Below are 22497 nucleotides of genomic sequence, written 5' to 3'. Positions count from 1 at the left end.
AAAAAGTGACCACTGAGGTTGAAAAAAATATTTTCATTCCCAATTTGTATACCAAAAAGTATCCTCTGGCTCCTCCTGTGGGTTCCATAAAACACAAGACTATGTGAGTATGTATAAACCACGGAATAACAGTGCTTTATACACACTCACATACTCTTCATCCTGAAGAAGCCTATTACTAGGTGAAACGCATTGATGATAGTGGAGGGGAATCTTACCTATGTCTGCAGCATGTAAGTTATCCCTGAGTTTGCCGGCAAACGATTCTCACTGACTTCACCTCCTTGGAGCATATGGTAAGCAATTGCTCCTTTCAGAGTTGGATTATTATTCATACTGGAATTACCTCCAGGGAAGATACTTTTTATCCACTTATACTTTTTTGGAACATCAATTGGAATACAAATTTAAGGATATCAGAGTAAAACGCTATTAGCGTATCTGTTATTCCGTGGTTTATACATACTCACATAGTCTTGTGTTTTGTGTTTTATGTTATATGTTGTGAGTGAGTTTGTTTTATGTTGATTCAGCACATATGTGTATTTTTATATGACTATCATTGTATATTTTAATACATTTGCATTACTTTTAGTATTCACTTCATGATCATTATTTTAATATATATTCTGTCATTATTATGAGGATTGTATTTTGAATTATATACGGAACCCACAGGAGGCGCCAGAGGATTTAAAAATAGTTTAGAGATTTTATTTCATTTTGATTCTTAAGTTTTTACTGCATATATGTGACCCACAAAGACACACACACAGCGCACAGCAGTCAGGACGGCACTCAGGATAATAACTGATACAACCAATACAAGACAGTGACAATGTTTTTATTACATATGTACATACGCAAACAAATAAAAAAAAAATAAAAAAAAAATAAAATATATATATATATATATATATATATATATAATACACAGTTCCCAGCTGCACTCTCCTTATTGCATATAATTACTGGTGCCCTCCATGGGTCAGCGGGTGAGGCTGAATAAATATCATATACGTTCAGTGGCACTGAGTGATGAAGACGCCAAGACATGGTGGCTCCAAATAACCATTTTTGGAGCAACCGTGTCTTGTCGTCCGTATCACTGATGGCCGCCGGACGTGTATGATATATATATATATATATATATATATAAAAATATATATATATATATATATGGGATGGGTATGGGTGCATGCGGTTAGAATCCCGATGCTGACAGGGTTACGATACCGACATCTATATACTGTATATATATATTTATATATATATATATATATATATACAAAAAGTAGCGAAATACCCTTATCTCATGCTAATGTCAAAGACAGCAACACCTCAAAGTGGAACCCCTGTTAGTGGGAGCCTATCAAACAATACACAACAATAAAAAACTTAAGGGCACTAATATACAATATTATAAATTGAACCATGAAACATATTAGTGATTAGTGGTAATAATTAGATAGTCCATATCATACTGCCAATGGTGATGGTTTTTTGAAGTTGATGTGATCCCTTTGATCAATTTGTAGACATTTTCTTCATGTGTCAAATCAAGAAATGATGTATATGTTGAATGGAATGTCCTAGAATTATACCCTCACACCGAAAAAATCACCCAAAAGAAATGGCCAATTTGCCTCTTGTTAATAAGTATCAGAATATTTATTTTTGATAAAATAGTATGAACAAATATAAAATTGCTTACATCATATAAAACGGTGTCAGATACCCAATGCCTTTGAAGGACAGATATGTCAGCCCACCAACACGCTTAAAAATGTGAGCTCAATGGTGGGAGACCTTGCAGGTGGCAGAAGGATAAGATACCGATACCCTGCACGTTTCGTCCCATAGGTGTGACTTCTTCAGGGGGAAAATCTTAAAAGGGTCACATTCAAATATGAGTACAACCAGGACAATATATAGAAAATTAAATCTTTGATCAATACGCACATACAATGTGCAATTATACATACATACCAAAAACAAGAATTTTGACAAGGAAAATATTCCAGTGGATGTTATACAGAACTTTAGTCGCCATAAGGCCTGATGATAAAATTTTTTTAGTCTATTCTCATGAGAGTTTAGAAACTATTCGCTTGGTAAATTCCCGAATCCTATCTTCACTAGTGAAAAGTTACTTGAGTTTGGCCGATGGTGAAGTGAAGAGAGTTTGCTAACTCTCCAGAATTTTCCCTTAGCAAAAAAGATTTCTCTCCCGAGTTTGACATTTAAAATAAATTTGCGAGTGGAAAAAAATGCCCAAACTCTCCAAACTCGACCAAACTCGATTCTTAGTAAATTTACCCCTTATAGTACAATGCAGGGAACAAAGAATGCAGGTTCAAACTCCAAGTACTAAGAACAATGATAGTCAAAATAATCCTGATAAACTGTAAAATGAATATGGAGTATAAGTGAGGTTCTTAGCACATGTTTGGCCAAAGATGTTTGCCCATCCGCCTCGTCAAGGTTATATTTGTATGTGAATATGCTTGCGGACTATTGCTGGTGCATCAAGTGAGATGATCCAGGTACAAAACACTCACCAAAGTCTTTGAAAAAGGTCGTTTCTTCCAGAATAACTGTATTTGTTTTTCATTTATGCAAATGTAAGTCTGCTTTGAAACAATAAACATTATAATTTATAAATTATTATACTGTATAATTTATTTACAAAATATTAACTTTTTAAGCTTCAGAGAGCAAAAAAAACTGACCTGATTGAGCAAAGTGAGTTATAATCTTGCATTCATCATGTACTAATTATAAAAAAACCTTAAACTCAAAAATGACACAGACCAGTGAAATAAATCATTATCATTTTAAGAGTTCCAGTCACGATCTCGACATTCAGGATGCCGACAATCAAAATGTCATCACTGTAATGTCGACATGTTCTGAATAACGACAGTCAGGCTTTTGATATGTTTAGGATGTCAACAGATGACATGTTGATATCCACAATGTTGACACTGACATAATATCGAAATTGTGAATGTGAACAATTACAATGTCAACATATACAATTAGAGTTAGGGTTAGGCTACAATTAGAGTTAGGCTGCAGTTAGGGTTAGGCTACAATTAGGGTTAGGATTAAGCTGCAGTTAGGGTTAGGCTGGAGTTAGGGTTAGGGTTAGGCTGCAATTAGAGTTACTTTTAGTAAAACATATCAGTTTTGACATTGTGTCTGTCGACATTCACAATAAAAACATTTTAAAAATGTCGACATGTCAGTTCGACATTGTGGATGTCGACATGCCATCTGTTGACATTCAGAACACGTCGACATTATATGCTGAGATAATAAATGTTGACATTCTGCTTGTTGACATATCATACCAAACACCATTTTAGATATAGGTGGGACTTTACCTTATCAATATGATACTATAAATTAGGCATATATTATTGATAACAATGTGAGTCAATTTGGATTGGTTCGACTGATATTACTGCATTCTTCACTTTTCATTAATGAGAGACTCTTGTGAGTCTTTACTGTTACTGATTTAAGGGCCTGATTCAGCACAGATCGCAAGGCTGCATTCGCACGCACCCACTGGCAGCGAAAGTATGCTAATGAATGCAATCGCACAGCAACCGCAGCACTATACCAAGCCGCTCATCACTGTATAAAGCCGCCCACTTCCCATAACATGCACTTGCAAGTCAGCAAAAACCATTCACACAGTTGTGGTGACCATGAGCTCCAGCACAAACTGCTAAACTTTCTGTCGCCCTCTCTACCTTTGCCAGCGTATGCAATCGCAGAGGCTTAATTATGCATCCCCCCTGTAATGGCGTTCAAACGCTCAGGGACACCTGCGTTCCGCCATCCACCCCCCCCTCTCCACCCCCAAATGGTCACTTTATGTCAATCACTATGCGACGGGACTGCGTGCTTACTGCGATCGCTTCCTGATCGCAGCAGCCGGTTTGCACACACACACTGCGATGCCTACGCATGCAAAGAGCACAAACATCGCAGCCTTGTGATCTAAACTGAATAAGGCCCTAAGGCCTCTTACATACTTTTACTATAATTTTTAATGCCTGTGAAAGCATGTAAACTAGTATTGGAATGAAACCACTTGAATTCAGTGACCCGCATATTAAATAGCATATGCACTTGTGTTCGTGAGCATTTGCATTGCTGACACAGCCTGCTCCATTCTCTTACATTCATTCCAAGTGAAATCTATGGGATCACTGGAATGTCCTCCCTTGACTTCTTGACCACAGGTGCAATTTCTCATTAACCATCCCATGTAAAATGTGATTATGTCTGACATAGGCTGTCATTGGCATTTAAACCAACATCAATGGGTAAAGACCCTAATGCTGAGCTCTACTGTCATATTAATAGAATTAACTAAATTATGTTCCCATTCCAAAACAACAACAGTGTACACACCTTACATGTCTGCTACTGCATCAAGCAACAGGGTCACCATCTAATGGGTGGCTAAATTAGTTGAGATTCGGTCATTTAGTGCTATATCTGTATTCAGACCCGGTCGCTAAGCTGCGAACGCTCGCTAGGGGCGATTATCGCACATCTGAGCATGTGTATGCATCAAAGTACGCATGCGCGAACAAGTCACTGCGGCCGGGAATCGTATGCTCCTAGTACACCGACTGGACGCTACTTTGAGTGACAGATCGACAGCACCGTTTGTGGGTGGTGACAGGGGAAGGTGCTTGTGAATGGGGGAGTGGATGTGCGAACGCAGGCATGTCTGAGCATCAAAACTGAGTTTAATGGGTGTGCATAATTAGCAAAGTAGCGTAATTGAACACGTCACTTGGTTGTATTTTAGCCTGAACTGATTGCAGTGCTTGCGGTGGGGTAGGGGTTACCTCAAGTGCTGCGTGCAGCTCCGATGGGTCTCGATGTTACCAATTAATCACACAATTCCTGGAGATGACGTGTGCTAAGAGAGAAAGGTGGGCGGCTTTATACTCCTGCGTACGCTCTCTGCAGTCGCCCCTTAAGACGTAGAGGGCATCCTTAAGCCAGACAGTGCGATCGCGGGATTTGCATACCCGGACCCTTTTGGCAGCGAGCGCAGCTTAGCGACCGGGTCGGAATCAGGCCCTGTGTTCGACTATGACTGCTGTATTTAACATTTATTTAAGAGTCATTATTATCAGTGTTGTCATGTAATAGTAATCATTCTGTAATCAAGATCAGACATGCTAATTAGCAGGGAAAATCAGATATGTATGTTATTTAATTAAAGAGACACACTACTAACCACATAATATATTAAAAGGCAACATTATGTTAAGCATTTATCCAATGCTTTACCTTACAGAAGATCATATTGAAAATTGAATACTCTGCATATGTGTTCATATTTAATTATAAAGACAGGTGTTATACAGTAGATTTAGATGTTATACAATAGAGTAGATAAAAATATTAACCTAAAATAGAAACAAATCCCATTGAACTACAGTATTCATAGCTGCTACTAATTAATGTCTGGAAGTAATGTACCCAATGTGGGTCCTGACTGAGGGCCTGATTCAGCAAGGATCACAGTTGTAAAGATGCACGCAATCAGTCGATTAATTTGCATTGCGCATGCGTATGCATCACAGTGCGCTTGCGCAAACTAGTAATTGCGATGGAAACTGCGTCTACAGAGACTACGCAGACCCAGAGCACAGTGATTGACAGGAAGCACCGTTTGTGGGTGGTGATGGGGGGGTGCCAGTGTGTTGCAACGCTGTTGCAGGGGCATGCATAAATTATCCACTGCAATACCATACGCAGCCTGAGGCCTCATAGCATGCGCTGAAGTTAGTTATTCCTGAGTGAGGTCTGACCTGTCTTAACTGTGCGTATGGATCAGATGTTACTAGATGTAACCAATTAGTTTGCTATGTTGCACAAATATATGGATGTGTGTAAGGGGAAGTGGGCGTCCTCGTGTTAGACTGTAATCGTAATGCATTTCACCGCTGATATTAGGAACTGAATATCGTGCTTATTAGCAGAATAGCGATCCTTGCTGAATCAGGCCCTGAGTGTGTATTACGTGTGCATTCATAGTGCAAATCAAAACCAAAAACCCCTACTAATGTCTACTTTTGAAAACTACTAAATTTAGTGATCATGCACTGTGCGAGCTTAACTGACTGACAAAGAGTGATCTCAAGTAATCAATTTGTTCAAACATTTTTTTGGACAGCAACATTATATGAAGTGGATAATCAGCTGTCTATTACAGAAATCTATATAATTGAATATCAGAACAGTCAGGACATTCACATCATTGACATAATCAATCTGTATTGGTCTGTTCTTCTGTTCTCACAGTCTATTTTATAGCATAATTATATGTTCTTTGGTTTCTATCTTGTTTGATTTATTTATTTATTTTTTGCTTTTTTGTGTGTTTCTGATTTATTGATTACTATTATTATTTTTTTGCATTTTGGCTTATTGCATTGCAATTTGATATGGTTTGATTTGTATTTCTTACTGCATTGAATATATCCATTATATATTTTAGTGTAGTCCCATAAATAGGCACTGTGACCTGTATATGAAACATTGTTCTCCCTTTTATACATACTGGTACAGTAGCAACAGACACACCTAATACCACAAAAATACATCACTAAATAATATATATATATATATATATATATATATATATATATATCCGTGTCCGTTCTCAGAACCCATATTGGGTACATCACCATATATACTCTAACCAAACACCCCAAATTTATTGTTCTATCAGAGGTTGGACACTTATTGCCTCAGCCGCTCAAATTCAAGATTTGGACCCTGTTTTGTGTGCTGGTATACAAATCTTCACTTTCATAAATAACTAAATATTTATTATTTTGGTATGTTTGCTGACTTTTAGCTATTTCCTATATAATAAGGAGGCAGAAAATGTTATATATTTTAACTGTTTTACAAAATAAATACCTATATATAACAAATGCATTTAAAACAATACTTATAAATAAAATTCAGAGACAGTGAGGCTTGTTAATAGTTCATGGTTTCATCGTACAGATGTGTCCTGCTACATCTTTGCAGATCACGTTACAAACATGCATACGCATTGCACCATGCAATTACCCGCAGCACCATACGCTGCAGTACACTATGGCATGCACTGCCATCGCACCATGCATTCCTATGGAGGTGCAGGTGCAAACGCAGTGTCATGTATCCACTCTATAAAGAAATTGTTTCCAAAGCGATTCTAAAGGAATAATTCTTTAAAACTGTCAATTCAAAAAGAGAGTCAGCAGCAGCTCTAATTAGACCCCCTGCGAAGGTTCACAATTGCAAAGAACAGATATATGAGCTGCGCTGAGGGACCCAAGAATGGCAGAAAAAAATAAAATATAGCAGCAATAAATTGCATACACAAATACAGTACTAATATCGCAATACTTGTTTAATCAGATAGATCAATATCATATATAGAAACACCGGTGTTGAAGTTTCAAAGAAAAACACATAAAAAGTTGCAATTTATAAAACATTAAAATACAAATAAAAACAATGTTGCAATATAAAGCATCAGAGTTCCGAATTAAAGATCCTTTCTTATATGCATATAATAATTTCATAGAGAAAGTTCACTAGAGTAACATGCAACTGCAGTATGGATAATTGATATATCAAAAAGAGTGGACAAGGTAATCATGAGGAAATGCAGTTGTACACAGGGAATGTATGAAAAGGAGTCCTGAAGTCTTATATACCAATATGATAAGGGAAAAATATTTTTGTGTTTGATGAGAAGTGGTTAAGTCGAAAGAGCTTACATTCTTAAAGGGAGGGGAAGACAAACAGTAGTGACACAGAATAAATCAGACCCATTAACCATTGAGCCAGGAACGCATTCCCGCTTCCAATGAAGCACCATAGATATTGAAAGGCAGACTGCCCGTCCAAGTCAGTGTGAGCCGTGTATTTACTCACGCTTGTGGAGGATGATTTTTAACCGTCGGTACTCAGACCCTCTGTCCGAGCATCCTCGGAATATACAAGGAGCGATTTGACTTATGCGGCTAGATGTTCCCGGCTAAGGGAGTTTGGAGTGTAATAGACAGGTAACACTATAAAATACAGGATGATGGAGCCTTAATGCGTTTCGTCACGCCCACGTGACTTTCTCAAAAGGTATACCTTTTATTCTAATGTTTTATAAATTGTAACTTTTTATGCATTTTTCTCTTGAAACTTTAACATCGGTGTTTCTATATATGATATTGATCTATCTAATTAAACAAGTATTGCGATCTTAGTACTGTATTTGTGTATGCAATTTATTGCTGCTATATTTTGTTATTTTTCCTGCCATTCTTGGGTCCCTCAGCGCAGCTCATATAGAGTTAACCAAGTATCCACTTGCCGGCGCACTCATGGCGTGATTCGTAAATATGTAGCAGGACTCATCTGTAAATGCGGAAACTAGTTTATACATGTTTATACATGTTGTTTATACATGTTTTATATTATTATTATTATTATTATTATTATTATCATTTATTTATATGGCGCCACAAGTGTTCCGCAGCGCCTTACAAAGTACATAGACCAAACAGTAACCATTGACTGACAATACAATACAATACAATACGGGGCATGGATAAACACTGCTATATTAGCGACCTTAACGCCTGCATAAGCAGCCAAGTGTTAGTTGCCCTAGTGGGGAGTAGGAGATAAATTAAATTCCAGTAGGGAGAAGCACAAGAGGGTAGAGGGTCCTGCTCGAAAGAGCTTACATTCTTTAAGGGAGGGGAAGACAAACAGGAGTGAAACAGAATAAAATAGACCCATTAACCATTGAAGTTCCAATGTGGCTGCCATCCATTGCTCAAGCTCCAAAAACTATACGTTTTATGAGTTCAACAATGAAAACGAATGCCATCTTCAGATGGAGTTTGTCTGTTGACTCTCACTTCTTGGAAGGTAGCGAGTGATGGGCAAAGGTGCAAAAATATGCTGACAGTGAGTCCATGGCTGCTCAGCTGTGGACTCCTTAATTGCCACAGGCCCCAATGCTGTGCACCATTTGTACCGCCGTTAGTTCAGCCGTGGTGTAAACTCAACGTGTAAACTTTTCCAGTAAATTGTGCATGCAGTGATGCAAATTTACCCATCATTGGGTATGTCCATCTTATTCTAAGTTGGACGCAACTTGGACAGATCTGTATTTCTGTAAAATATGACATTTAAGGTGTGAAGTGGACAGTGACAATGTGATCACATGTAACCACCTTGACTTGTAACAGTTTCATGAGACTGTTGTGGGCATGTATCAAAAGCTCTGTGTGATCCTGAGTCGTGCCTATAGGGCAGGGAAGCCTGTTTCTTATGTATCTCCTGCACCTAGCATGTGGATGATGCAACTGAAGATACTAATGATGAGACTTACAGCAATCAGGATCAAATCAGCAGGCGGTGCAGCTTTCCGCTTGCACTCACACAATTCCCTGTATTAGTTTGATGGATTCTTACTTAGGGGTCTATGTGTCAAGCAATGAAAAGCGTGGAGAAGTGGACCAGTGGAGAAGATGCCCATAGCAACCAATCAGCTCCTACACATTATTTTACAGACTGTACTTGATAAATGCTATGTCAAAGCTGATTGGTTGCTATGGACAACTTCTCCACTGGTCCACTTCTCCACACTTTTCAATGCTTGATACAAAGACCCCTAAATCAGGTTACAACTACAACCACTTTGTGTGCGACTCAGATCAGCCCCATAATTTATGTTGGGCATTCGGGTACCTATAATGATGTGGCCCTGATGTATTATATGTATTTTATAACAAAGTATTGTATGTTTTGTTTTAGTATTAATTTGCTTACTGTACTGAAGTTCAATTAAGTTTTATGTGTTCAAAATATAAACTGTAATTTTATATGAAACATAACTACATAACATTAGAGCTGAATGTTTCCCTTGTGTATGTGATTTATTTCCCTTTAATGTCTTTAAGAAGAAAACTGCATATGCAGTACATCATATTTAATTAACAAAAAGTGTAGTATTTATGTGGTTGGTATACATGACTGTACAGTAGATTGGCATACTATTTATTTATGACATGATTTATTACATGATTGTATCCATGTACTAATTATATATAACGTTTTCACATTTAAAGGAAAATTACTGTACTGATTCTATAATGATATAATCTGATCAATATAGTAATTGTTAAATAAGTTTAACTTGCCAATATACTTTATAGTGGCAAACGCAGGATTTCTAGAGGGGGGTTTCCAAATGCTTGATTTTAGAGTGAGTGTGGCCAGTACATGAAGAGGACATAATTAGCACTTATCCAGCTTTAATATGTTACATACAAAGTATATTGTGTGTGACCCACTCTATCGCCGAGCATCATGGGCCGCCTCCTCAGACAGCAAAGGGGCCCTTGTGGTTCAGTGTGTAATGCTGATACAGCTATGACTGCCGGCGGCAATACAAAGAACTGTGCTTATTGGTAGAAAAAGCCATGTGTTTTGTATGTTAAACCACCATTGTACGGGATGCTGCTCATGGGCCAGTGCTGTGGGCTTGCCCCACTTTCTTAAATTTGCCGGCCAGCCCCTGCTCCTAGTTGTTCAAAGGTCCATCCTACAGTAAGATCATGACCCCAAATATACCTCCAGCCTATGACAAAACTAAATTTGAGAAAAAAAACAAGATGGTAGGCCTGAAATCATGATATTGCCAGCACAGTCTCCAGATTTACACCCCATCAAGATGGTTTGGGATGAACTGGACAGAAGTGTTCACAAGCGCAACACATTTGTGGGAACTTCTGAAACAGTGGGCCTGATTCAGCAAGGAACGCAACTGCTAATACACACACAATCGGCCGATTGTTGCGTTCTGCGCATGCAACACAGTGCGCAAGCATATACTCAGTATTGAAATCGGGACTGTGACTACGCAGATCCATCTCAAAGTGATTGAGAGGAAGTGCCGCTTGTGGGGGGTGGTCGGCCGAACACAGGCGGGCCAGTGCGTTTGAACGCCGTTAAAAGGGCGTGCATAAATTAGCCACTACGATGGACTGAGGCTTGATAGCGTGCGCTGAAGTTAGCAATTTCTGAGTAAGGTCAGACTTTGTGCAAGGGTGAGTGAGGCTACGAAGGTACTCGATTGTACAGATGCTTTTGCAGTATTGCTAAACATTACGGATGTGTGTAAGGTAAAGTGGGTGTCCTTATGTAGTGCTGCGGTGGCATTGCAATGAATTAGCATACTGTCGCAGTTTAATTGCGTGCATAATCGCTATTGCATTTGCATTCGCGAACCATAATGAATCAGGCCCAGTGTTGGCAAGAACTTCACAAATAACATTTAATTTCCATTGTAGAATGCCATCCAAAGATGTACATTATGTCTAAAAAAATGATTCTGATTTCTCTGTTTTATCTCCAATTCTTTATGTGTCCTATGCTTTCATTTCAGAGTGCATACATAGAAGGAGAAAAAAATAAAAAATGGGGTTGCTCTAAAACTTTTGACTGGTAGTGAATGTTGTAGGATTATTTAATAGGCAAGGACAGTTACATTGCAGATTAGTAATAAATGGGATTAAAAATAATGTATATGAAATGTGATCAAAAAGTAAATATAACAATGTATATCACATGGATATACAGAATTGTAGTACATCCAATCATAGTGAACCAAAAGGGATCTCGGGGAACAAGCACATCTAACTGATTAAGGGCTCTATCCATCATCACTTAATTTCTACAAAAGCAAGTGCAAATTAACATTTTTACCTGCTTTTGTAGAAATTAAACGTCTGGGGGGGCCTATTGATCAACACTAAAATAACGTTTTTAAGGGCATTTTCCTTAATTAACGTTATTTTAGTATTCATGAAGATACTTAGCACAGGAGATAACACAGATATCTCCTTGCTAATTCCCCCTGCGTTAATTTCCACACTCCCCATACATTAGTATGGGGATATGGAAATTATGGTATTCATCAAATTCCGAAAATTATATATTTTCGGAATTTGATATAGTTACTATTTGCCACTCTGAGGTGGCGAATAGCAGGTAACACTTACCTGCTTACAGCTGTGCAGGTCCCCCAACGTCTCCCTCCGGCGCTCTGGTGCGTCCTCTGGCTCCGTCTGCTATGCGGTCATGTGTTCTACCAGCAGAACACAATAAAGTTTAGAAAAAAATAATAATTTTTTTTTCTAAACAGTACTGTGTGCTGCTGGGAGACCACATGACTGCATAGCAGACGGAGCCGGAGGCTGCTGCGCGAACAGGTAAGTGATGAACGGGGGGGAGGTGAGCGGGTGGGAGAAGGGGGGGCAGGTGAGTGGAGGGGGGGGGACACAAACTTACTGCATCTGTAGGAAGTGCTGCGCATGCGCTGGTTTTACAGATGTAACAGCGCATGCTCAGCACTGCCTACAGATGCGATAAATTAGAGCAGGCAGGGATAACTATCTATTTCCCGAAAAGCTGTCATAGCAAAAATGACAGCTTTTCGGAATAGATAGTTATAGGGAGGAGGAATGATGACTTCCTCCAGTAATTATTTAGAACTCCATGCGAGTTCTAAACCTAATTACCTCCCAGGAAAGTTTAGTTATGATGAATAGGCCCCTGGGTCATTCATCAAAAAAGTAAAGCAGGAGATATCACAGTTATCTCCTGCTTACCTTTTACTTCCGATGTGGCCCGCTGTTCCCATACACTGGTATGGGGACAGAAATTCATCAAGCTCCAAAAATACAATATTTTCAGGGGCTTGACAGTGGGAGCATTCGCCATCTTCAGATGGCGTTTGCTCCCCCTCCCGCTCGCAGCGTGCACTCCGCTCCTTCCCTAAGAGAAGGATTCCCGGATTGCAAAGAGGGACCTTTTGGATCCCTCCTCCCCTGTCTGGCTCCTTCCGCCAGACGTCGGGGCTTTGTGCGCCTGCATGAACTCGGCAGTGCTGTTTCACTGCTCCAAAAGGAACGATGAAACCGCTTCATGAAAACAGCTGATTTTCGGATCAGCTGTCTCCACACTGGAGCTCCGGCACTCGCTGCGAGTTAGTATGTTAATTATCTGGGTTTGCTTGGACCCCAATAATTATCATAATGAAAAAGCTACCCCAATAAAAGAAAATATCTATATAATAAGCGAGAAAGTGTGTGTGTGTGTCTGTATGTTTGTCCTTAATTGCATTACCAGAGTTTTGCACCTAGCTCCACCAAATTTGGCATGGTGGTGTAGTTTGACCAGGATTAGGTATTTGCCTATGTTTGAACTTCGTCAGGGCCACACACTGTCACACAATGCCATAAAACCGAGACAATCTTACACAGGTTCTGGGGCTGAGGGACTGGATTCATACACATTAGGGATGGTCATTCATAATCATCGATGGTTTATGGTCATTGTCGAATGCTTTTACTATCGATGGGGTAGAACCAGATGGTTTCCCTCTATCGATGGCACAGCATAACCCAATATTTTTTTTTTTACAAGGTGGAAAAAGAACAGGGATGACCATCGGTTGGTGAAACCAACTATGGTCATCCATTGCATAGTTGGTAACCATTGATAGCCACTTGACATATTATGATCAATGGTAAACATCGATGGTAAGCACACCGATGGCCATCTCTAATACACCCTCTGGCCAGCTCATGAGCAGCTCAGAACTTGATACATTCCACTCAATACATTCAGACTGTGGCATACAGTTTAATCAATCCACAATTGTAGCATATGGAGATTATAAACAGCCTGGGAGATTAATCACAGCCACACAGTGCCACCGAGGACAGGCTCCCTTCTGTCCGGGAACAGGACTCCAGTCCCAGCATTCCACCTCCTGATGGCAGCCCTGCTAGACATCATCTTCAATGTTGGTCTGCAGAGTGATTTAAGGGGGTGATTAAGCTGCGGACGCGGTGACAAGAATCACGCAGATTATCAGGAATCTGTGCATGTGCCTGACCTGTACTGCACATGTGCAGTATGGGTCTGCGATCCTGCATGCAGTCCGGCAGCAGACTGTCAGTGATTGACAGTCTCCTGCCGTTTCTGGACGGGGAGCGGGGGGGATGGGGGCGATGGCCTCCGCTGCCCAAAACAACGTGTAGCCGTCGTTGGGGGTTATGGAGAGGCCAGGATCTCTGTCAGATGATGAAGACCCCATGGTCACATAAGCCAGCCACCACAGATGGGTAAAAGAGAGGATTGCAGATGATCCAATGCTGCATCCTTGGGTGCAGCTTGGATCACTATTGCATGCAGGCGGCATGACGCCTCCTGCTCCATTACCATACTATAGCTAACATGTTAGCAGCTGTGATAGCATATCCATCCTCAGGTGAATCACCCCCTCTGTTCTGCAGTGATTTCTGACACTCAAGTGAGTGTGGAAGTTATACTGATTTCTGTTCTGTAAGTCAGTCTGCTGCTGATTTTTTCGATTCCAAACGATATGAGAATACTCCTGCCTACACTGTCATTTACTCCTAATTTGCATAGTTATCCAGGTTATAGGTGAGGACAATGTAAAAAACATGAATGCTACAGATGTACTTCAGGGTCCAGTCTTCAACCCGGGCTATGCCAGGTATCCCAACTAGTATATAAATATACGAATATTTTGAAGGAAATAAATAAACTTAAGGTGATAGAATATAAATATAGAGAGATTGGTTAGTGGGTGGGGAGAGGATGTGTGCCACTTCTGAGTGGGATATCTGATATGTACAGTATTATAAAATCCAAAGCTGTGACTCATTATAAGAAGTTATATGTGCATTGTATCTTCTTATATTTTATTATCAGCCAGTCTAAAATATCTCAGACTTTCAATTATTTAGAGAGATGAGTGCAGTATACCTGTATTAAATCCTATAAAGTACTAAAGTGACATTTTATATAATGTAAAACGTTTGATGCAGTATATTTTCTCATTACAGTATGCCGAGAAGATTCATATCAGTCCATAGTGTCATGCTCAGCAGTGGTGCTCTCTCATGTGGAACAAGCAAGTGAAACAAATAGACCTAAAGAAGAAGCAAAAATATCAGAAACAGCAAAAAGGTAAGTGTATTATTCATTACATGATCATACTGAATGACTCTAGTAATTTATACTATGCCTATAAACCTATTATAATGAAAGATTTATATTATGGTTCATAAATAAATGAATGATTTGCTCATGAAGGATATCTTAGGTAGTGTCTATACTGGGACATATGACACAATAAGGAGGTGTTTATAATTAAACTAAATAAAAACTATCAAAACACATAATAAATGCTATGAAATTTTACCACAAAAATATGAGAACTAGAATTAATAATGTTAGAAGAAAATTTATCCTGGATTAAACAACCAACAGAAAAATATAGACCTTTCTAAAATTATATAAAATATAATTGTTGTTCCAGTAATTGTTTTGAAATGTTAAATCAAATTACAGATTCTGATGATTTAATTATATATTTTATGTAGCATATTAGATGTTACAAGAAAACAAAGTCCTATGGACACGTGTTGCATAAAAGTTTGGAAAATCTCAAGGTGGTCTTCAAAACCAATGGAGACCATCAGAGATCTTTATAATATTAATATATTTTATGTTTGTTGATTGTTCGTAGAATAACCCTTTAGATGTAGTCTCCAAACCTGGTTTCCTGATAGTAATAACAATAATCAAGTGATCACTCCATCCATATTTTATATACATCACGTAAATGATTCATATGTTTAAACTTTTAGGAGACCAAATCTAAAAAACTAGACACTGAAGGTAAAAAAATATTCCAATATTAGTCATGTAAATTAAAAGAAATTATCTAACAATCCACTTACTGTATGACAATCTAGGAAGCTGATGAGAGACATGTGGCAGGGATTCTAAATACAAAAATAGATGTTCACCATTACTATATATTATATTATATGTGATTTATTATACAGTCCTAAAATATATCCAATTGAAGGCTTCAATAAATCTTTATATGATATTTTTAATATTGTATAATTTTATCTGTATGTATGTATGAGCTTTTGTTTTACTGTCTCCCAAAAATGTAAAAATGATTAGTGGTACCATAAGATACTGTACATGTACCTGTTTTCAAGGATTGTTTCTTTTGCTGCTATCTAATAAGATGATTTGTAAGCCTGTTTTTAAGCCTGCTGTCAGACTGTTATATGGGAAGATGGTTTTCTTTTTTCTTTTTTCTTCCTGTGAAATAGTCAACCTCTACTGTCCTTACCTATTGTTTGTATGAGTACAGTACTTTTTAATTCTATATAAGTTTACTCACTTATTGATTGAACATGTGTCTATTATGTTATGTGTAGATTTTGATCTAAATCATAATTTTTTGAATTTTGATTATAAGTTTTAAATTCAACTTGCTGGATTTACAACGGGAACTTCTGTGACACTGAGTACAGCAAATCTGTTATTGAGTCTATAGGATCTAAAGTGTTTCTGACAATCATATTCACTGTTAGCATAGATATACAGCTTATTTGGTATACATGAATTTTAGAAATTGCATTTTAGAAATTGTTGCACAATTCATAGAATGGGCATCCTTATCAATAGAATATTAGGGTTAATACAAAGATGAAAAAAAATATTACATTACTTGGAATGCAAAGCCTTTGGTGGAAAAGTGCATTTCTAGGTGCTATTGTGGCAATGTAATAACAAGATTCACAAAAGGTAAAAAAAAAAAAAAAAGAATGTCCTATTGCTGTCTTATGGGATAATGTGGCTAAACCAAGCAGTATTATAGGAGGAAAACTGAAAAGATTATATAAATGAAAAAAATGGTTATAAGTGAGTGAGAGGTATTACTGTCATGTGATAATTACACATTTGCACAATGCACCTCCTAAACATTGTTTTGCCTCTTTTGATATTCAAGGCCCACTTTTACCATGAGGAAGGTGGTGTGCACATTGACTTATGCTGCGCATGCTATCAATGCAATTTAATTCAAAATTTTTACTCAAATGTTGTGATGCTCCTTGGGTGCACTTTGTAAACGGCATCCTATGTTGGAAATATTTCTGTATATGTCATAAATATATATGTATAAAGCGTACATCCATGTTGTAATGCTGTTTTTTTTCTGTGTTTTTATGTGCTATTAATGTTATGCATATGCTACTAAATTGTAAATAATTCCACAAAAGAAGGAATGCATAAATTATTGTCTTTTTATGGTGAAAGTGGTGAAATACTGATTTTAAAAAGACTGTATGTTCCTCTGATTGGGGAATCGAGGATTCCGATCAATCTAAACCATAAATAGAGAACAGGCACAAGTTTTGAGAATGTCAACAGATTAAAAAGCAGCAATGATTGTCCATAGTCAAAAGTTCACATCATGTTTTCTGGTTATATGCAAGAATAATGTGGAAGTTATTAGGACAAAAAAAAAGATAAGATGTGAAATAATTTATAACTTTCTCTTTTTATCTGAGCTGTATGATCATAAATGCATGTGGAACTTTTCAAACTGTCTCATTTGGGAAGGGACTCGAGGGAATATTCTTGTAAGTTTTATTATTACATTTAATAACTTATGTAACTATTTTTTAAGTTAAAAGAAGTTTTAGGATAAACTTAAAACATTTATGAAGATATTTATTTATCCTATCTATTTATTTAGAGCTGCAAGGGGGGGCATGTGCCCTGGGTGAAGAATATAAGGGGGTGCGTGTGCCACCAAGGAGGGCAGGTAGAAGCAGGTGTGGATTTGAAGCTGCACACCCGCACCTGTAGCCAGCCGCCCACAGCCCTGGGAGACACAGTACCCTCTGCCATCATTCTAATGTGGCAGCTTGTGGCATCGGTCATGAGCCAATCGGTGCTCGCACACCAGCCACAGCTGCCGGTTCACAAGCTCTGATTGGCTCGCGACAGGTGCCACATTAGAATGATGTCGATGGGAGCTGTATCTCTCTCAAGGAAGAGCTGCGGGTGGACGTGCGACTTCAAATCCATACTCGCTGGGCTGCTGTGAGAGGAGGTGGACTAAGTGAGAGGCTGTGGGGTGGGCCGAGATAATGTTGCAAGGGGCATTACTTTGTGTGGCATAATGGTGTGAGGGGCATTACTGTGTGTGACAGAATGCATAAGGGGTATTACTGTGTGTTGCATAAGGTATAAGGGGCATTACTGCATGTGGTATTTTGTATAAGGGACATTACTGTGTGTGGCATATTGGGGTAAGGGGTATTACTGTATGTGGCATAATGGGTGGGTGTGGCCAAATTACTGCCTTGCCCCGGGTGAAAAAACTCCTAGTTTCATCCCTGATTGTGTATATATATATAAAACTGAAGGGTGTTTATCATTATAGCAACTGTTGGAGCTGTCATGGGGCCTAAGGGTACTGGAGGCCCAGGATACAGGCCCGCTATATGTAGCTGGGAACTGGAGAGCAATGCCCATGTTTGACAGACTGCAATTTCCTCCCTTGTGCATCTTTTTCTGTGTGTTTCATTGAAGAAAGTATACTTTTATACTAATAATAATAATGGTAAACATTTGGTACCACACAAACTAAAAACGAAATGAAGTTGGTTCCTTTCCACCACGCTCCCCAATCAAAGTTGTAGAACAAAAATACATTTTGATCATGCTCTAGATATACCTGCCTCCGGTGCCTGTAGCAGTGGCTGGAGCAAGAGCAAGAAAGTAAAAGTATTCCAGGCATCCCAGGTGCACTCGTCCAGCTCTCAGGTCAGGTCCCACAGCCTGGAGAAACCTGTTGTTGGGAAGCTGTGGGACCTCACCTGTGAACTGGACGAGTGCACCTGGGACGCCTGGAGTACTTTTCCCTTTCTTGCTCCATTTGTCTACTTTTTCATCTGGTAGACAAATACATTTGGTGAGAGGCCATCCTTTTCCCCTTTTTTATTGAAATTATGTGGTTCTATGTGGAATGTGATATGTTTTAATAAATGCAGGATCATGCTATGGGAGCTCTTCTCTGAATTTATTTTCCAGAAATACTGGATGCATAAAAGAGTGGAAGAGTAAAGGAGAAAATATCAATGGATTGTGATAGTATCCGCTCCCACATTGTGCCTATGGGCTCTATTTATTAACATTATTTTTACTAAAATAAAATGAAAAAGGGTGTTTTCACACCCATTTCACATTATTTTAGTACCACCTAAAGTTACAAAGGGTAATTGGAGTAGAATTCGTAAAATTCTACTCCAAGCACTAATTATTACTTATTTTTAGTAAGCAGATCGCATTTCCCATAATTGTAATGGGAAATGTGATCTGGCCAAAGTTACTAAAAATAAATTGTGAAAAAATACCAGGAAAGCCCTGTGATAATAACGCCACCTGGAGGTGGCATTATCCAGGGTCTCCCCTGGTTACCGGGCTCCTACTCTTTTCTAAAAGGCAGAGCAGAGCCCGGTGCCGGTCCCAGTAATCATCTGTGTGGTCTAAACAGACCACACGCTGATACACTGTAAAAAAAATAGAAAAAAAAATAGTTAAGAAAAAAACTTACCTGAGTCCAGGGACCGGTGATCGGGGCTCCCGTGATGGTCTCCCATCCTGCACTGGGGCCCGGTCGTCACCTGACCGCGTCCCAGTGCAGGATGGGATGTCAACTGACTGGAGCCATGGAGGACATCACCGGAGCACTGATCACTGCAGGTAAGTGTAATTAAGGGAGGGGAGATCGTAGGGGGGGTTCGCGATTGTGGGGGGCGGGGCTTAGCAGCGGGGCTTAGCGACGGCTGGTCGGCGCTCGCGCGGGCACTTGTCATGGTATTTTTTGCAAAAGTACCGTGATAAGTGTGCGGAGGGGATTCGCAAGCTCTGTCCCTGCAAGGGATTTTTAGTAAATCCCTGTGATATTGGCTGAATTCGCAATGCAAATTTAGTCGGTAATATCACACTACAATCTGCATTCCCAATGCGGATTGTAGTAAATAGAGCCCTTTGTATTAACAGTACATGTAGGCCACTCCATTTGGTAGGCGAGTCAATACATATACTTTAAAAGCTGATATATATTAATCACTGGATTATACAATGAAAATGTTCTTATTTGTCTGAGCCCACATTAGATCAATAATCTTGTTTGGGTTAATTTGGAAGGAACGTCAAATTACTTGTGAAATCCTTTCTGCATCGCAGGATTGAATTAGTGATATTGCTTCATTGTTTAAAGAATGACTTGCTATCTGTCATTACTAAGTCTAATGTGTGGGTTAGAGAGCGCTCAGCCTATTCGTTATAAAACAAACATATTTCCAGTGGTAAAAACATAGTACAGTAGATGTACTGGGTAGGCAGCTATCAGAAATCACCTGCACCCTATAACCTGATAAACTCCTGATAACTAGTAATCTCACTGTTAAGGACATGTATCAAACATTCAAGAGCATTAAAGTGGAGATGTTGCCCATAGCAACCAATCAGCTCCTAACATTTATCATTTAGCACAGTATATGAAACAGTTGCTATTATATAAATTATGTCTCAGATCAAGTGGCTAGAGAATAGCAGGTCTCTAATCTCTGGTGACTAGTAGCTGGAAGAACTGACCACTTCCTCTCCCAATTATGAACTCAATGGGGAGATTTATCAAAGTTTGGAGAGAGAGATAAAGTGAGAGAGAGAAATAAAGTACCAACCAATCAGCTTTTACTGTACCTGTCACTTTACAGGCTGTGTTTGAAAAATGACAGTTAGAAACTGACTGGTTGGTACTTTATCTCTCTCTGAGCTTTGATAAACCTCTGCCATTATCTACCTGCTCTCTCACTTCCTCGCTGTTAGTGGGAAGAGCTGCGGGGAGCTTTCAGTAATACCTAGCTGACACTTCAAATACATTATTTGTTCATAGCCTCAGACAGTAAACTGTTTGTACTGCTCCCAGTCTGAGGCTTTGAGCAAATCAGAACACATGAGCTTTGAACTAGGTGTAAATGACAACTTCAGTTCTACCACTGGGCATCCGACAAAGCTCCCTGCTATACTTCCATGATGGCAGCCATGTACTGTAGATGGCTTATAAATAATGTTCTTTATATATTTATGAAAATTGCAAGTATATATCCATCTGTTCCAGAGGTGGTTGTTGAAAAAAGTACTATGAGGTAGAATTAGAAAGGATATTGGGAAACTTTCATTATACGTTTAACATTGATAAGATGTAGTTCATCTCTATTGTTGTAGATAAAGTAGAGGAATCTATTGTTATGTTATTTTCATTTCTTAAACTGTAACCTGGAAAGTAAAACTTGATGCGTACTATAGGGCATATCCAATTAACAACTGCTATCAGGGGAATGACTAGAGCCACAACTCTGATAAGCTCTCCACACATCATCACTCTGTGCTGGGCAGTGGTTATTACACCAGTGAGCAGGCTAATAGTATATGGGTGGTTTGCATAGCTGCATTTATGAGCCTCACAGCTCCTGATACAGGGACATAATTCATTCTGTTCACAAAGCAACCAGTTCTTGTGTCAGGAATTTAACACTTAAAATGCCTGCTAGAGGAAAACACAGTTTAGAATGAGTTTGTAGAATAGTAAATATATATGGAGCTAGCTTTAGGGCCTGAATCTCATTGGGCTCCTTATGCCTCTGGGCCACATAGCAGCTGCATGGGCTATTGTTATGTCCCTGACTGCTATTAACAATTGTTCATGAATTATTATTTGACTGACATGATACTGACCTTATTGTTAGTCTTACTAGCAGAGTGTTCTGCTGTCAGGGTAAATAAAACTGTGTGCATGTACATTTTGCATAATATATTTTGCTTACCAAGTTTTTACAGTGCTGTGCCATAGATTTTTTTTATTATATTAACCTACTGTCTTAGAATTTTAGTGCTTCAAGCAAAACTGTAAATCCTGGTTATATCAATATGTTTATGGCATTTCTTACTGAAATTGGGCCTAATTCAGAGTTGTACGCTATAAGCATCGCTGCTGCATCCAAAATATGCTAATGGTGCAGGAGCAGTGGTGGATTTTGCCCCCCCATCCCATAAAATCTGACACCGCAGGGACTGCTTAGCATTGTCATTGACTTCCCATTGCAGGTGCTCCCTGCTAATCACAGTTGGACAGGTAGTCTTCTCTGCTATGATGGCAGCCCTTCTTGGCTTCTAGGGGCAGCACCCACTCCGGGGGCAGAATAGAGATACAGGGCATTTTGAATGCGATACATCCCGCCACTTACTGCATGCATAGCGTAGTGGCATTATTAACACTATGCATGTAGATTTAGGATTAAAATGGCAAATTATGCGGTCAAAAGCCCTATTAGGCAACTCCATTTATAGCTGGCATTGCCTACCTGGTACAAGCTCCTGAAATTTCACTTTCCGGAGATTCATACATATGGGAAATGCAGTCAAACCTCCGACAACTCCAGTTTTCTGAGTTTTGACCTCATT

The 22497-nt window shown here is 39.0% G+C and overlaps 1 protein-coding gene across 3 annotated transcripts in view; it reads left to right on the top strand.

Annotated features, from left to right (window-relative positions):
- The window catches only part of CCSER1 (coiled-coil serine rich protein 1), a 913125-nt gene that overhangs the window by 324907 nt on the left and 565721 nt on the right, over positions 1-22497 (top strand). For all 3 annotated transcript variants that reach the window (XM_088464471.1, XM_088464470.1, XM_088464472.1), the window contains exon 5: positions 14994-15117. In XM_088464471.1, coding sequence (XP_088320597.1) covers positions 14994-15117 — 124 coding nt within the window. The remainder of the gene's footprint in view (positions 1-14993; positions 15118-22497) is intronic.

This window comes from Taudactylus pleione, unplaced genomic scaffold, assembly GCF_031769625.1.
Source record: "Taudactylus pleione unplaced genomic scaffold, aTauple2 ptg000055l, whole genome shotgun sequence".
NCBI classification, from domain to species: domain Eukaryota; kingdom Metazoa; phylum Chordata; class Amphibia; order Anura; family Myobatrachidae; genus Taudactylus; species Taudactylus pleione.
Note: the sequence above shows the minus strand (reverse complement) of the source record. Positions and strands in the feature narration are given on the sequence as shown.